This window comes from Thalassophryne amazonica, chromosome 2 (assembly GCF_902500255.1).
Source record: "Thalassophryne amazonica chromosome 2, fThaAma1.1, whole genome shotgun sequence".
Lineage (NCBI taxonomy): Eukaryota > Metazoa > Chordata > Actinopteri > Batrachoidiformes > Batrachoididae > Thalassophryne > Thalassophryne amazonica.
This window is the reverse complement of record NC_047104.1, coordinates 143,013,568-143,032,043: the sequence shown is the minus strand read 5'-3', so window position 1 is coordinate 143,032,043 and position 18,476 is coordinate 143,013,568. Positions and strand designations below refer to the sequence as shown.

Genomic DNA, 18,476 nt, shown 5'->3' with positions numbered 1-18,476 from the left:
ACAATAAAATATTATTTAATATATAAATATTATATGTAATATTATAAATAAATAACTCAGCCACATGGGGTGTGCAGCCAGTAAAAATGAGGAGGGTTGCGTGAGGAAGGGCATCCGGCGTAAAACAATCCAACCCAACTATGAAGACTAAGAATTGAAATTTCGGTACCGGCTTGGTCGAGGCCCGGGTTAACAACATCCGCCACTGGTGCTGTTGCCCAACAGGGTGCTAGTGGAAATTGGGCTACTGCTGGCCAAAGACAAAGAAGAGGAGGAGAATGTTTCCACAAAGGAAGAGTATGTTAAAAAGTTGGAGGTTAAGTGAGTGTCTGACAGGGTGATGAGTGTGAAGTTGGAAATTGAAGGGGTGATGATGAATATTATCAGTGCATATGCCCCTCAAGTAGGTTGTGAGATGAAGGAGAAAGAAGATTTCTGGAGTGTGTTAGATGAGGTGGTGGAGAGTGTGCCCAAGCATGAATGAGTGGTGATAAGAGCGGACTTCAGTGGGTATGTTGGTGAAGGGAACAGAGGTGATGAGGAAATAATGGGTAGATATGGTATCAAGGATAGGAATGTGGAAGGACAGATGGTAGTTGATTTTGCAAAAAGGATGGAAATGGCTGTGGTGAATACCTACTTTAAGAAAAGGGAGGAGCACAGGGTAACATATAAGAGTTAAAAACGTACTTGTTCAGGGCAGCTTTTTGCACATAATTGCTTTGACACTTTTTCGTCTGTTTTTATTCTCTTTGGATGCTCTTACTATGCTTTTATGTGTGTTTTTCATGCTGTTCTTTTTATTTTTTCTTTAGTTGGTGCTATTAGAAAGCACTTTGGTTCAGTGAAAACTGTTGTAAAGTGCTATAGAAATAAAACTTGATTGATTGATTGAAGAGTGGAGGAAGGTGCACACAGGTGGACTACATTCTTTATAGGAGATGCATGCTAAAATCAGAGACTGTAAGGTGGTGGCAGGAGAGAGTGTTGTTAGGCAGCATAGGATGGTTGTAGGATGACTTTAGAGGTAAAGAAGAAGAAGAGAGTGAGAGCTCAACAAAGGATCAGATGGTGGAAGCTGAAGGAGGAAGACTGTTCTGCTGAAATTTAGCGAGTAGGTGAGAGGAGCATGGATGGAGGGAAAGCAATTTTGGACAACTGGAAAAGTACTGCAGATGTGGTGAGGGAGACAGCGAGTTCAGTATTGGGTGTGACATCTGGACAGTGGAAGGAAGACGAGACTTGGTGGTTGGAACGAAGAGGTCCAGGAACATAAGGAGGAAAGAGGTTGGAAAAAAGTTTTGGGATTTTCGGAAGATGAAGAAAGTAGACAGGAGTACGAGGAGATGCGGCGTATGGCAAAAAGAGAAGTGGCAAAAAGTGAAGGAAAAGGCATATTGCAAGCTGTACAAGAAGTTGAATAGTAAAGAAGGCGAAAAGGACTTGTACTGATTGGCCAGACAAAGGGACAGAGCTGGAAAGGATGTGGAGCAGGTTAGGGTGGTAAAAGATGCACATGGTAATGTGCTGACAAGTGAGGAGTGTGTGTTGAGAAGGTGGAGGGAATATTTTGAGGAGCTGATGTATGACGAAAATGAGCATGATATTAGGGTGGATGATGTGGTGAGAGTAAGTCAGGAAGTACAAGAGATTAGTAAGGAAGAAGTGAGGGCTGCTATGAAAAGGATGAAGAGTGGAAAGGCAGTTAGTCCACATGACATTCCAGTGGAGGCATGGAAATGTCTAGGAGAGATGGCAGTGGAGTTTCTAACCAGACTGTAATAAAATCTTGGAAAGTGAAAGGATGCCTGAGGAGTGGAGACGAAGTGTGCTGGTTGCTATTTTCAAGAACAAGGGTGATGTGCAGAGCTGCAGTAACTCCAGAGGCATAAAGTTGATCAGCCACAGCACAAAGTTATGGGAAAGAGTAGTAGAAGCTAGGCTTAGAAAACAGTTGAAGATCTGTGAGCAGCAATATGGTTTCATGCCGAGAAAGAGCACTACAGATGCAATGTTTGCTCTGAGAATACTGTTGGAGAAGTACAGAGAAGGCCAGAAGGAGTTACATTGTGTGTTTGTGGACTTAGAAAAAGCTTATGATAGGGTGCCAAGAGAAGAGCTGTGCTATTGTATGAGGAAGTCTGGAGTAGCAGAGAAGTATGTTATGGTAGTGCAACACGTGTACAAGAATAGTGTGACAGCGGTGAGATGCGCTGTCGGAATGACAGACTCATTCAAGGTGGAGGTGGGATTACACCAAGGATCAGCTCTGAGTCCTTTCTTGTTTGCAATGCTGATGGACAGGTTGACGGATGAGATCAGACAGGAGTCCCCATGGACTATGATGTTTGCAGATGACATTGTCATCTGTAGTGAGAGTAGAGAGCAAGTTGAGTCTAGTCTGGAGAGGTGGAGATATGCTCTGGAGAGCAGGGGAATGAAAGTCAGTAGGAGCAAGTAATGGAGAGTGTGGTAGAGAGGTGAAGAAGAGAGTGTGGTAGAGAGGTGAAGAAGAGAGTGCAGGCCGGGTGGAGTGGGTGGAGAAAGGTGGCAGGAGTGATTTGTGACCGAAGAATATCAGCAAGAGTGAAGGGGAAAGTTAACAAGACAGCAGTGAGACCAGCAATGTTGTACGGTTTAGAGACGGTGGCGCTAACAAAAAGACAGGAGGCAGAGCTGAAGATGTTGAAATTCTCTTTGGGAGTGACGAGAATGGACAAGATTAGGAATGAACATACAGTATCAGAGGGACAGCTCAGGTGGGACGGTTTGGAGACAAAGTCAGAGAGGCGAGATTGAGATGGTTTGGACATGTGCAGAGGAGGGACCCAGAATATATTCTCTTTGGGAGTGACGAGAATGGACAAGATTAGGAATGAACATACAGTATCAGAGGGACAGCTCAGGTGGGACGGTTTGGAGACAAAGTCAGAGAGGTGAGAGATTGAGATGGTTTGGACATGTGCAGAGGAGGACCCAGAATATATAGGGAGAAGGATGCTGAGGATGGAGCCACCAGGCAGGAGAAGAGGGAGGCCAAAGAGGAGGTTTATGGATGTGCTGAGGGAGGACATGCAGGTGGTTGGTGTAAAAGAGGAAGATACAGAGGACAGGGTGAGATGGAAACGATTGATCTGCTGTGGCGACCCCTAATGGGAATAGCCAAAAGAAAAAGAAGAAGAATATTATAAATAAATATTTTAACTGTTCCGGTTGCAGCAGCACAGTGGATTAGTGGTTAACATTGTTGCCTCACAACAAGAAGGTAATGGAATCAATTCTGAAGGGATTGATCCCACGATTCCCACCTTTCTGTGTGGAGATTACATGTTCTCCCATGTTTTGTGTGGGTTCCCTCCGGGTGCTCCGGCTTCCTCCCACATCTAAAGACATACATGCAGGTTAGATTGGAAACTTGAAATTGTCTGTAGGTCTGCGTGCGGGCGTGAATGTGTTTGTTTATCTATATGTGGCCCTGCGACAGACTGGCGCCCCTGCGAGGGTGTACCCACCTCACGCCCTATAACTGCTGGAACATAGGCTCCAGCCCCGGTGACCCTTAATTGCAGTAAGCGGCTGAAGATGAGTGAATGAGTGTCCTGGTTGCTTCGTCTGTCATAACAAGCAATGCAGCTGAAGGATACCAGAAAAGGCCTCTGGCAACAAGATGTTTATTTGCAACAAACCAAATTAATTCGCCTTGGCACTATGCCCCCCCCCGCCCAGCTTCCTGCATTGGCTCCGTGCCCCCCACTTTGGGTACCACTGTCATACACCCCTGGCAAAAATTATGGAATCACCGGCCTCGGAGGATGTTCATTCGTTGTTTAATTTTGTAGAAAAAAAGCAGATCACAGACATGACACAAATCTAAAATCATTTCAAATGGCAACTTTCTGGCTTTAAGAAACACTATAAGAAATCAGGAAAAAAATTGTGGCAGTCAGTAACAGTTACTTTTTTAGACCAAGCAGAGGGAAAAAAAAATATGGAATCACTCAATTCTGAGGAAAAATTATGGAAATCATGAAAACAAAAGAACGCTCCAACACATCACTAGTATTTTGTTGCACCACCTCTGGCTTTTATAACAGCTTGCAGTCTCTGAGGCATGGACTTAATGAGTGACAAACAATACTCTTCATCAATCTGGCTCCAACTTTCTCTGATTGCTGTTGTCAGATCAGCTTTGCAGGTTGGAGCCTTGTCATGGACCATTTTCTTCAACTTCCACCAAAGATTTTCAATTGGATTAAGATCCGGACTATTTGCAGGCCATGACATTGACCCTATGTGTCTTTTTGCAAGGAATGTTTTCACAGTTTTTGCTCTATGGCAAGATGCATTATCATCTTGAAAAATGATTTCATCATCCCCAAACATCCTTTCAATTGATGGGATAAGAAAAGTGTCCAAAATATCATCGTAAACTTCTGCATTTATTGATGATGTAATGACAGCCATCTCCCCAGTGACTTTACCTGACATGCAGCCCCATATCATCAATGACTGTGGAAATTTACATGTTCTCTTCAGGCAGTCATCTTTATAAATCTCATTGGAACGGCACCAAACAAAAGTTCCAGCATCATCACCTTGCCCAATGCAGATTCGAGATTCATCACTGAATATGACTTTCATCCAGTCATCCGCAGTCCACGATTGCTTTTCCTTAGCCCATTGTAACCTTGTTTTTTCTGTTTAGGTGTTAATGATGGCTTTCGTTTAGCTTTTCTGTATGTAAATCCCATTTCCATTAAGCGGTTTCTTACAGTTTGGTCACAGACGTTGACTCCAGTTTCCTCCCATTCATTCCTCATTTGTTTTGTTGTGCATTTTCGATTTTTGAGACATATTGCTTTAAGTTTTCTGTCTTGACGCTTTGATGTCTTCCTTGGTCTACCCGTATGTTTGCCTTTAACAACCTTCCCATGTTGTTTGTATTTGGTCCAGAGTTTAGACACAGCTGACTGTGAACAACCAACATCTTTTGCAACATTGTGTGATGATTTACCCTCTTTTAAGAGTTTGATAATCCTCTCCTTTGTTTCAATTGACATCTCTCGTGTTGGAGCCATATTCATGTCAGTCTACTTGGTGCAACAGCTCTCCAAGGTGTGATCACTCCTTTTTAGATCCAGACTAACGAGCAGATCTGATTTGACGCAGGTGTTAGTTTAGGGGATGAAAATTTACAGGGTGATTCCATAATTTATTCCTCAGAGTTGAGTGAGTCCATATTTTTTTCCCTCTGCTTGGTCTAAAAAAGTAACCGTTACTGACTGCCACAATTTTTTTTTCTTGATTTCTTATAGTGTTTCTTAAAGCCAGAAAGTTGCCATTTGAAATGACTTTAGTTTTATGTCATGTCTGTGATCTGCTTTTTTTCTACAAAATTAAACAACTGAATGAACATCCTCCGAGGCCGGTGATTCCATAATTTTTGCCAGGGGTTGTATGAAAATGTTTATTAAATCCCATAATTATTGAAGAGGTAGCAAAGTTCAGTTTGAGTGAATCAGGTGACCTCCAACATCCACTTTAGTGAACTTTAATCCTGATCATTGATCTTTAGTCACAAGGATGCACCTTTATTGTGATTACTTCTGCCAAAGAAGCTTTGTTCACCAGTTTGTTTGTTGTCACGTTTATGCGGAAACAAATTGTTTTGTTTCTTTACGTGTCACAAAAATGACTGAAAACCTATTTATTGGTTTTGATGAAATTTGGTGGTGTACCATAGGCCAAGGAAGAGTCTAGCCTCGGTCCCACCAAATAATAAAGCCATGAATAATGAGCCACGTATGGATTTGTCAGTCATTATTTGAATAATGATCCACGTTTAAATCTATCACATATCCATTATGAAGAAGCCTGTATTTGCCTCTAAGTACTTTGCATGTGCTGGGTATCAGCCTCTAATGAGGTCCAACGGACCTGTCATTTGAGCCCTGTCCAGCCTCGAATGGCTCGTGTCACCGGATATGATCCACGGCAAGCCACATGATCCATGTAGCACCATGTAACATGATGTTGGTGCACGTTTAGGCATGGGTTTGGTCCAAACCTCCAGCCCTCCCACACTTGGTCCCTTTAAAGTGTAGGTTTTCAATTCAAGGTATTGTCACATTTTTTAAACGCAGTCCAAAAAAAGACGCTCCTGCACAGTCCGGCCGGTGTGCCTATCTGTGTGCCAGGCTGCAGTTCACCTGTGTTCTAGAGTCTAGAGCAGTTGTGCACGTTCACCCAGCTCTCTGTGACCAAAAAAAGACACCACAATGAGGTGGCCGCTTTAATTATATACACCTGCACTTGTGTGGATCCCCCCCCCCCCCCCCCCAAAAAAAAATACATCTGTTCCAAATATGTTCTCCACCTCAGCGCATGAGACAGAGAGAGGGAAAAAAGCACCAAATGAAATGGTCCTCTGTGATTCCAGAAGCGATTACAGGTGTTTTCAACATCGGAGAGGTGATGGTCTAGTGGTTAAGGCATTGGGCTCGGTTGAAATCCCAGCCTGACTGGAAAATCACTAAGGGCCCTTGGACAAGGTTTTAATCCACTATGCTCCCGGTGTGTGGTGAGCGCCTTGTATGGCAGCACCCCCACATCGGGGTGAATGTGAGGCATTATTTGTAAAGTGCTTTGAGCGTATGCAGATGGAAAAGTGCTATATAAATGCAGTCCATTTACTATTACCATCCAAACTGACAGAAAATGATTAATCCACTACAAAATAATTATTTTATATATAGCGTCTGGCGCACAAAGCAGGTGAGATTGTAGTACGCAAGAGGATTGAGCCAAAATAGCCTGTCCAAAATGGCCTGTCCTGTCCTCGTAGTTGTCAGGTGCTCAGATAATGGGCTTTTAACAGCCTCGTCCTCACTGCAAACATGTCTCTAAATTCTGCACCAGTCCTACAGAAAGGGTACCAAGAGCCAGAAGTGGGAGTAAGTCACCATCAAGTCACTCTCAAGTCATGAATCAGCAAGTCCCAAGTGAAGTCTCAAGTTGTAATGACCACCAATTGTTTGCTAGCTGACTTGAGACTTGACTTGGGACTTGCAGATGGATGACTTGAGAATGACTTCACAGTGACTTACTCCCACCTCTGCCAAGAGCACAACCTAAAGAAAGCTGCCAAAAAATGCTTCCATAGAAATAGATGAATGTCTGGCAAATATAATATAAAGCAGCAACGTCTCATCCGTATCATGTTTCATCAAGAATATTTAATCAATCAATCAATCAATTTTTTTTATATAGCGCCAAATCACAACAAACAGTTGCCCCAAGGCGCTTTATATTGTAAGGCAAGGCCATACAATAATTATGTAAAACCCCAACGGTCAAAACGACCCCCTGTGAGCAAGCACTTGGCAACAGTGGGAAGGAAAAACTCCCTTTTAACAGGAAGAAACCTCCAGCAGAACCAGGCTCAGGGAGGGGCAGTCTTCTGCTGGGACTGGTTGGGGCTGAGGGAGATAACCAGGAAAAAGACATGCTGTGGAAGGGAGCAGAGATCGATCACTAATGATTAAATGCAGAGTGGTGCATACAGAGCAAAAAGAGAAAGAAACAGTGCATCATGGGAACCCCCCCAGCAGTCTACGTCTATAGCAGCATAACTAAGGGATGGTTCAGGGTCACCTGATCCAGCCCTAACTATAAGCTTTAGCAAAAAGGAAAGTTTTAAGCCTAATCTTAAAAGTAGAGAGGGTGTCTGTCTCCCTGATCTGAATTGGGAGCTGGTTCCACAGGAGAGGAGCCTGAAAGCTGAAGGCTCTGCCTCCCATTCTACTCTTACAAACCCTAGGAACTACAAGTAAGCCTGCAGTCTGAGAGCGAAGCGCTCTATTGGGGTGATATGGTACTACGAGGTCCCTAAGATAAGATGGGACCTGATTATTCAAAACCTTATAAGTAAGAAGAAGAATTTTAAATTCTATTCTAGAATTAACAGGAAGCCAATGAAGAGAGGCCAATATGGGTGAGATATGCTCTCTCCTTCTAGTCCCGTCAGTACTCTAGCTGCAGCATTTTGAATTAACTGAAGGCTTTTTAGGGAACTTTTAGGACAACCTGATAATAATGAATTACAATAGTCCAGCCTAGAGGAAATAAATGCATGAATTAGTTTTTCAGCATCACTCTGAGACAAGACCTTTCTGATTTTAGAGATATTGCGTAAATGCAAAAAAGCAGTCCTACATATTTGTTTAATATGCGCTTTGAATGACATATCCTGATCAAAATGACTCCAAGATTTCTCACAGTATTACTAGAGGTCAGGGTAATGCCATCCAGAGTAAGGATCTGGTTAGACACCATGTTTCTAAGATTTGTGGGGCCAAGTACAATAACTTCAGTTTTATCTGAGTTTAAAAGCAGGAAATTAGAGGTCATCCATGTCTTTATGTCTGTAAGACAATCCTGCAGTTTAGCTAATTGGTGTGTGTCCTCTGGCTTCATGGATAGATAAAGCTGGGTATCATCTGCGTAACAATGAAAATTTAAGCAATACCGTCTAATAATACTGCCTAAGGGAAGCATGTATAAAGTGAATAAAATTGGTCCTAGCACAGAACCTTGTGGAACTCCAGAATTAACTTTAGTCTGTGAAGAAGATTCCCCATTTACATTAACAAATTGTAATCTATTAGACAAATATGATTCAAACCACCGCAGCGCAGTGCCTTTAATACCTATGGTATGCTCTAATCTCTGTAATAAAATTTTATGGTCAACAGTATCAAAAGCAGCACTGAGGTCTAACAGAACAAGCACAGAGATGAGTCCACTGTCCGAGGCCATAAGAAGATCATTTGTAACCTTCACTAATGCTGTTTAATAAACATGTTGATGGTTTGGATGAAGTAACTAATGAAAATAACTCAGACAGAACAATCGGAGAGAAAGAGTCTAACCAAATACCGGCATCACTGGGATTGTTATGAGTAATTTTTTCTCTAATAGTTAAAATTTTGTTAGCAAAGAAAGTCATGAAGTCATTACTAGTTAAAGTTAATGGAATACTCAGCTCAATAGAGCTCTGACTCTTTGTCAGCCTGGCTACAGTGCTGAAAAGAAAACTGGGGTTCTTATTTTCTTCAATTAGTGATGAGTAGAAAGATGTCCTAGCTTTACGGAGGGCTTTTTTTATAGAGCAACAGACTCTTTTTCCAGGCTAAGTGAAGATCTTCTAAATTAGTGAGACGCCATTTCCTCTCCAACTTACGGGTTATCTGCTTTAAGCTACGAGTTTGTGAGTTATACCACGGAGTCAGGCACTTCTGATTAAAGCTCTCTTTTTTAGAGGAGCTACAGCATCCAAAGTTGTCTTCAATGAGGATGTAAAACTATTGACGAGATACTCTATCTCACTTACAGAGTTTAGGTAGCTACTCTGCACTGTGTTGGTATATGGCATTAGAGAACATAAAGAAGGAATCATATCCTTAAACCTAGTTACAGCGCTTTCTGAAAGACTTCTAGTGTAATGAAACTTATTCCCCACTGCTGGGTAGTCCATCAGAGTAAATGTAAATGTTATTAAGAAATGATCAGACAGAAGGGAGTTTTCAGGGAATACTGTTAAGTCTTCTATTTCCATACCATAAGTCAGAACAAGATCTAAGATATGATTAAAGTGGTGGGTGGACTCATTTACTTTTTGAGCAAAGCCAATAGAGTCTAATAATAGATTAAATGCAGTGTTGAGGCTGTCATTCTCAGCATCTGTGTGGATGTTAAATCGCCCACTATAATTATCTTATCTGAGCTAAGCACTAAGTCAGACAAAAGGTCTGAAAATTCACAGAGAAACTCACAGTAACGACCAGGTGGACGATAGATAATAACAAATAAAACTGGTTTTTGGGACTTCCAATTTGGATGGACAAGACTAAGAGTCAAGCTTTCAAATGAATTAAAGCTCTGTCTGGGTTTTTGATTAATTAATAAGCTGGAATGGAAGATTGCTGCTAATCCTCCGCCCCGGCCCATGCTACGAGCATTCTGACAGTTAGTGTGACTCGGGGGGGGTGTTGACTCATTTAAACTAACATATTCATCCTGCTGTAACCAGGTTTCTGTAAGGCAGAGTAATCAATATGTTGATCAATTATTATATCATTTACCAACAGGGACTTAGAAGAGAGAGACCTAATGTTTAATAGACCACATTTAACTGTTTTAGTCTGTGGTGCAGTTGAAGGTGCTATATTATTTTTTCTTTTTGAATTTTTATGCTTAAATAGATTTTGCTGGTTATTGGTAGTCTGGGAGCAGGCACCGTCTCTACAGGGATGGGGGTAATGAGGGGATGGCAGGGGGAGAGAAGCTGCAGAGAGGTGTGTAAGACTACAGCTCTGCTGCGTGGTCCCAACCCTGGATAGTCACGGTTTGGGAGGATTTAAGAAAATTGGCCAGATTTCTAGAAATGAGAGCTGCTCCATCCAAAGTGGGATGGATGCCGTCTCTCCTAACAAGACCAGGTTTTCCCCAGAAGCTTTGCCAATTATCTATGAAGCCCACCTCATTTTTTGGACACCACTCAGACAGCCAGCAATTCAAGGAGAACATGCGGCTAAACATGTCACTCCCGGTCCGATTGGGGAGGGGCCCAGAGAAAACTACAGAGTCCGACATTGTTTTTGCAAAGTTACACACCGATTTAATGTTAATTTTAGTGACCTCCGATTGGCGTAACCGGGTGTCATTACTGCCGACGTGAATTACAATCTTACCAAATTTACGCTTAGCCTTAGCCAGCAGTTTCAAATTTCCTTCAATGTCGCCTGCTCTGGCCCCCGAAAGACAATTGACTATGGTTGCTGGTGTCGCTAACTTCACATTTCGCAAAACAGAGTCGCCAATAACCAGAGTTTGATCCTCGGCAGGTGTGTCGTCGAGTGGGGAAAAACGGTTAGAGATGTGAACGGGTTGGCGGTGTACACGGGGCTTCTGTTTAGGGCTACGCTTCCTCCTCACAGTCACCCAGTCAGCCTGCTTTCCCGGCTGCTCGGGATCTGCCAGGGGGTAACTAACGGCGGCTAAGCTACCTTGGTCCGCACCGACTACAGGGGCCTGGCTAGCTGTAGAATTTTCCACTGTGCGGAGCCGAGTCTCCAATTCGCCCAGCCTGGCCTCCAAAGCTACGAATAAGCTACACTTATTACAAGTACCATTACTGCTAAAGGAGGCCGAGGAATAACTAAACATTTCACACCCAGAGCAGAAAAGTGCGGGAGAGACAGGAGAAGCCGCCATGCTAAATCGGCTAAGAGCTAGTAGCTACGCTAAGCTAGCGGATTCCTAAAAACACGCAAAGTGAATAATGTGTAAATAATTTAGAGGTGATTCAGCAGAAGGAGTGCTTTAGTTAAGGCACGTAAAGATTACACTACAAATCGTAATCTAGATAACTAGATCAATCTAACTGCGCAGATTAAACAGCTAACAGATACAGAAAAACACCGCTGTGCTCCGGAACAGGAAGTGATACAATACCGCAGTGAGAGCCAACCACCAGTAGAGGCAAGCAAGCAATAATATGATCACCACAGAATCAAGGAATGAAGACAACACTACCAATATTAGATAAGGGCAACGAGAAGGACAAAGTAGCTGCTGTTAAGACTAGTAAGGATGTATGTGTGTGCCTGTAACACTTCATAAAGGAGGAGCATTGAGACTGCAAAATGCATTTAACGTAGCCTGGAGTTTCACCTGCTGTTGCAAGCTGTTACCCAGGGTGTTGATCATATTTATTGCTGATTCTGCATAATACTTCTGTATTTATGGAGAAGTCTAGACCAAGACAAGCTGTAATTACTGCCACTTGGAGAACTGTTGTCTGTCCATGCATGTTGCTGGCCCAACTGACTGATGAATGAATGAAGATGTGCATGGAGGAAAATAATTGCAGTCTCATATTTCCAAGGTAAAATATTTTGAATATTGTATTTAATGCATCCATCACATGATAACAACCATGTAAGCGCAGCTCCAAAACTGCTGCACGAATTTCAGCGGCATTTCATGCAACGGCACATGAAAATGTGTGTGAAAAAAAGTAATATCAGCCCAGGATTTTTAGCGAAGGTAATTGGACTGCTGTTTTGTGTTACTTTTTTAATTAATAAATTTTTAATTCGGGTATTTCAATTCAACAGGCTTGCATGTAATGAGCTCTTGCCGATACATGCAGCTACTGTGTTGGAGCTCGGGGTATTATTTGGTTTATTTGTCACTATTCTGAGATCTGGCATATTCCAGCTTTTTTGCCAAGTTCCCATGAATATAATGCAAGGACCTCATTGAAAAAAAAACAATAAGCATATGAAAATTCAGTAAGGTATATCTTATATATTATATTCCAATTCTAAGGTGGAACTATGCCACTATACAAAGGTATATCTAAATATCTAAAAAGGAAGAGTAAAATAGGAGAGTAGAAAAGAGTAGAGTAGAGCCACTTAGGTGCCTGGTGTTGAGAACCAGGGATGGTAGGTTAAAAAGTTTTTTTATCCTATGGGAACTCTCCCTACCCACCCAAGATCAACGAACTGGAATATGAGCTGAGGTTAACATGGTTGAAGGGCCTGTTGCATGTTGGCATAGGTATTTGCTCTGCCAAATAACCTTCCAGTTAAATAAGAATACAAAGGCACCTGTCAACTGTCATTCTGTGCATCAATCATTGGAATGAGAGCAGTGACTGTCACAACTATCACACACACAACAATTTCTATTTAGTACCAGAATAATTGATCATTAAATCAATATTTCATCACAAACAGACATATCATTTGCAGTAGTGCTGTAGCTCTGCTTTCATCACTTACTTCAAAATAAAATACACAAAGGGAAAGATGGAATCCAAATTTAGAATAACAATAAATTTGGACACAAGGTTTTAATCCATACTTGTCTAAAATAATGAAGTAATAGGGCAGCAAGGTGGCTTAGTGGGTAAGCACTGTTGCCTCACAGCTAGGTCCTTTGTGTGTGGAGTTTGCATGTTCTCCTCGTGTTTGTGCGGGTTCCATCCGGGTGCTTTGGCTTCCTCCCAAAGACATACAAGTTAGGTGGATTGGTGACTCTAAATTGACTGTAGATGTGACTGAGAGTGTAAATGTGTTTGTTTCTCTGTACGTGACCCTGCTATAGACTGCCCTCATGTCCAGGGTGTACCCTGCCTCTTACCCAATCACTGCTGGGATAGACTCTAACTCCCCTGTGACCATTATTAGAGTAAGTGGGTATAGAAAATTAATGAATACCATGGCATTATTGCAGTATATACACCTTTGTTGTCAGGGTGTTTGCTGTTTTATTAGAGTATGGCATTTAGATGTGAGGGTTTCAAAAATGGTGCTGTTAACTGTTGTTGTGCCATATTCATACCCGGGAGACTTCATCTTGCCAGAGTAAATGACAGCTCTGTTTTTCATGTTGCTTTGTGTCATCTGTTCAGGTGGGGATGGGCTGGGAAAAGCAGCCTCCAAGCGGGCGTCTGATTCCCAAGCCAACCACAGTGCTGCTGCTGGGACAAATGATACCACATCACACAGGGAGGAGGCTGAAAATTGTCTGGCTGCTAAGGTAGACGTACACACGCACATATTCTCTCTCCCTTGCTCTCTCTCTCTCTCTCTCTCTCTCTCTCTCTCTCTCTCTCTCTCTCTCATATATAAATAAATACACACACACAAAACCTGAATTTATATACTTGTGATGTCACTGGTTAGTTGCTTGCAATTGATGGCAGCTGTGCAGAAATGTGTTCTGTGTCCTTTTGAAATTGTGGATGCACTGCTCATCTGTGACCCACCATTTCTTCCCTTGATTACACTACCGAGGTCCATCTATAAACATGACGCAGCATTAGTTATGAGAGAATCATTTGCAATAAAAATGATCAGAATATTCATACACACATGCTTGCTATTGAAAAATCACTTACTTTAACTGACTCTTATTATACCATCTGTCACAGCTTGCAACATTGATTTTTATGCCTCCCAAACATCTGTTTCTGACACCGTGAAGTTTGATATGTATTTAAATGACCTGGACCAAGTGGGAAAAAAATCTGCATGCAGTTATGTTAAATAAAAATAAAATTATAATGAGTGTGACAGACAATTCAGTTAAGGAAAAAAAGAAGCACTCGATGAGTAGTGCTTATGGTAAAGATGATTGACACTGTTGACAGGTAGACATATTGTGTGTGCAAGAGACCAAGTGGAAGGGAAGTAAGAGCAGGAGCATCGGCGGTGGGTACAAGTTGTTGTACCATGGTGAGGATAGGAAGAGAAATTGTGTTGGGGTCATTTTAAAGGAAGAGTATGTTAAAAGTGTGTTGGAGGTCAAGTGAGTGTCTGACAGGGTGATGAGTGTGAAGTTTGAAATTGAAGGGGTGATGATGAATATCATCAGTGCATATGCCCCACAGGTAGGTTGTGAGATGAAGGAGAAAGAAGATTTCTGGAGTGTGTTAGATGAGGTGGCGGAGAGTGTGCCCAAGCATGAAAGAGTGGTGATAGGAGTGGACTTCAGTGGGCATGTTGGTGAAGGGAACAGAGGTGATGAGGAAGTAATGGGTCAATATGGTATCAAGGATAGGAATTGGGATAGGACAGATGGTAGTTGATTTTGTAAAAAGGATGGAAATGGCTGTGGTGAATACCTACTTTAAGAAAAGGGAGGAGCACAGGGTAACATATAAGAGTGGAGGAAGGTGCACACAGGTGGACTACATTCTTTATAGGAGATGCAAGCTAAAAGAAATCAGAGACTGTAAGGTGGTGGCAGGAGAGAGTGTTGTTAGACAGCATAGGATGTTGTTTGTAGGATGACTTTAGAGGTAAAGAAGAAGAAGAGAGTGAGCGCTCAACAAAGGATCACATGGAAGCTGAAGGAAGAACACTGTTTTGTGAAATTTAGCGAGCAGGTGAGAGAAGCACTGGTTGGAGGGGAAGCAATTTTGGACAACTGGAAAACTACTGCAGATGTGGTGAGGGAGACAGCTAAGACAGTACTGGGTATGACATCTGGACAGTGGAAGGAAGACAAGGAGACTTGGTGGTGGAATGAAGAGGTCCAGGAAAGCATAAGGAGAAAGAGGTTGGCGAAAAAGTTTTGGGATAGTCGGAGAGATGAAGAAAGTAGACAGGAGTACAAGGAGATGTGGTGTAAGGTGAAAAGAGAAGTGGCAAAAAGTGAAGGAAAAGGCATATTGCAAGCTGTACAAGAAGTTGAATAGTAAGGAATGAAGTTATGGGAAAGATGGTAGAAGCTAGACTTAGAAAACAGGTGAAGGTCTGTGAGCAGCAATATGGTTTCATGCCGAGAAAGAGCACTACAGATGCAATGTTTGCTATGAGAATACTGTTGGAGAAGTACAGAGAAGGCCAGAAAGAGTTACATTGTGTGTTTGTGGACTTAGAAAAAGCTTATGATAGGGTGCCAAGAGAAGAGATGTGGTATTGTATGAGGAAGTCTGGAGTGGCAGAGAAATATGTTAGGGTAGTGCAGGACATGTACAAGAATAGTGTGACAGCGGTGAGATGCGCAGCCGGAATGACAGACTCATTCAAGGTGGAGGTGGGACTACACCAAGGATCAGCTCTGAGTCCTTTCTTGTTTGCAGTGGTGATGCAGAGGTTGATGGATGAGATCAGACAGGAGTCCCCATGGACTGTGATGTTTGCAGATGACATTGTGATCTGTAGTGAGAGTAGAGAGCAAGTTGAGTCTAGTCTGGAGAGGTGGAGATATGCTTTGGAGAGAAGGGGAATGAAAGTCAGTAGAAGCAAGACTGAGTACATGTGTGTGAATGGGAGGGAGCCCAGTGGAATAATGCAGTTACAAGGAGTAGAAGTGGTGAAAGTAGATGAGTTTAAATATTTGGGGTCAACTGTTCAAAGTAATGGAGCATGTGATAGAGAGGTGAAGAGAGTGCAAGCAGGGTGGAGTAGGTGGAGAAAGGTGGCAGGAGTGATTTGTGAACGAAGAATATCAGCAAGAGGGAAGGGGAAAGTTTACAAGACAGTAGTGAGACCAGCTATGTTGTACGGCTTACAGACGGCACTAACAAAAACACAGGAGGCAGAGCTGGAGGTGGCAGAGCTGAAGATGTTGAGATTCTCTTTGGGAGTGACAAGAATGGACAAGATTAGGAATGAACATATCAGAGGGACAGCTCAGGTGGGACGGTTTGGAGACAAAGTCAGAGAGGCAAGATTGAGATGGTTTGGACATGTGCAGAGGAGGGACCCAGGGTATATAGGGAGAAGGATGCTGAGGATGGAGCCACTAGGCAGGCGGAGAACAGGGAGGCCAAAGAGGAGGTTTATGGATGTGCTGAGGGAGGACATGCAGGTGGTTGGTGTTACAGAGGAAGATAAAGAGGACAGCGTGAGATGGAAATGATTGATCTGTTGTGGCGACCCCTAACGGGAACAGCCGAAAGACAAAGAAAAGAAACATACAAGGATTTGTCCTTAAATGGACTGCATTTATATAGTGCTTTTCCATCTGCATCAGACACTCAAAGCGCTTTACACATCAGTGCCTCACATTCATCCCGATATGAGGCTACTGCCATGCAAGGCGCCCACTATACACGGGGAGCAACTAGGGGATTAAGGACCTTGCGCAAGGGCCCTTAGTGATTTTCCGGTCAGGCTGGGAATTGAACTGAGGATCCTCTGGTTTCAAGCCCAACGCTTTAACGCCTCCTCCTTGTATGTTATATTATATTCTCAGAGAGTATAAAGTTATAAATTTGGAAAAAAAAAAAACAGATTCTCTTAGATTAAGGGCTCCTTCACACATAACACGAAAGATGCAGAAACCAGAAGAAAATCCACAAACCAAACATGAAATGGGGAATGGAAATGGGGCATGCACGAACACAGTGCGAGCAGGTAGGACATGTTGCACCACATCACGCCGCTGATGTGGAGAAAAATAAAATATACCAGTTGTTATGTGTCGGACGCAGCCCGGAGAACCGACCAGCGTTTGAAGGACCCAGTATAAAATAAGCAGAGCACGGTACAAAGGATAACAGGGTTTAATGAACATAACAGTGCTGTGAAAAAATATAAAAGTGCGCGGTCTGGCGTGGTGGTTTTGCGGTGCGCTCCCAGCAGCGCCAACGGTCCGGAGCCAGAACCAACCCGGACCCAAGGACCCCGCCGACACCACCCAGGTGGCCGCGACAAACCGAGTCTGTGAAAAAAGGAATCATTATGTGAGTCCACACTCAACACACAGAGAGAACGCTCAAAGGTGCACAAACAGCAAACACTTCCTGGCTTAATTACTAATCAGCTTCCCACCCTGCAGGCATGGAACACCCAGTTCACAAAACTCCACTGCAGAGGAAGCTGATTACACGACCAACATACAGCTCAATATAATAAGGTGTGAGGGACACCACATTTACTGACTGTATAAATGTTAGTCACAAAATCTAACGTACCTCAGGAAGTGTGCTGACGAGCGTGAGACCTCACCCCCTCCTCTTTCACAGACCATGCATCAAACCTGGACGTTCTCTGCATCCACTGATGATGAGATGGCTCCCGAGACGACGATCTCACCCGTCTGGTCACAAGGTGGAGTCTCTGGCAAATACACACTGTGTACTCCAGTCTTAAATGCCACCATGTTCCAATCCATGTAGATGCACCACAGCTGTGAGTCCTGACGAGCCGCAGGTGATCAGCCTCAGGTGATCAGGGTGAGGTCCTGATAAACTCAGCTACACAGCCACTCAGTCCCAAATGCAAGCCACCTGGAAGGAAAAACAAAAGACAGGACAAAAGACAGAAACAAAAAGGCAGCCAGGTCCCCCCAGCCATACAACACCAGTCGTATAATTAGTGAAAATCACTGAGTTGATATAAATAATAAATAAAAGGGGATGCAATACAGAACCCCACGGTTAAATAAAAAATAAATGCCACTCATGGGATTCGAACCTACAGTTTACAAAACCTCTGATTACCAGATGGAAACTTTACCACTGTGCTACAATCGCTGTCTTATAACAGGAGCATAAACTGGCTAAAATCAACAAGGAGATGAATGTATTTTTTAAAAAAGATAAAAAAGCGCCGTGATAACTGACCAAATGGCTTTTGTTACTGTGTATTTCGGCTGATACATGAGTGAAAGTGGCGTATTTGTCACACTGTTGGCTTGTTATATAGTCCTGTGGCGTACCGAGCACAAGACACGTGTCCGGCCCAACACGCATGTCCTGTCAGACAGACATGACATTTAGATCGTCTGCTGCATATCCACATGAACTGACCGTCCATTTCAACTGGGACAGCCTCTCACTGTGCGTGCTGTGCGCGCTCTCCAGCCCATCACAAAAGCGATATATGTTTTTATGTATTTCCATGTGAGGACAGCAAGCGCACACACGTGTGTCACGGTGGACAGTTGTA

At 43.0% G+C, this 18,476-nt stretch overlaps 1 protein-coding gene across 1 annotated transcript in view; it reads left to right on the top strand.

The window, feature by feature from the left end:
- The window catches only part of LOC117532145 (protein TANC1-like), a 177,603-nt gene that overhangs the window by 69,372 nt on the left and 89,755 nt on the right, over positions 1-18,476 (top strand). The window contains 1 exon segment of the mRNA XM_034195439.1: positions 13,484-13,611. Within this exon segment, the coding sequence (XP_034051330.1) occupies positions 13,484-13,611 (128 nt within the window).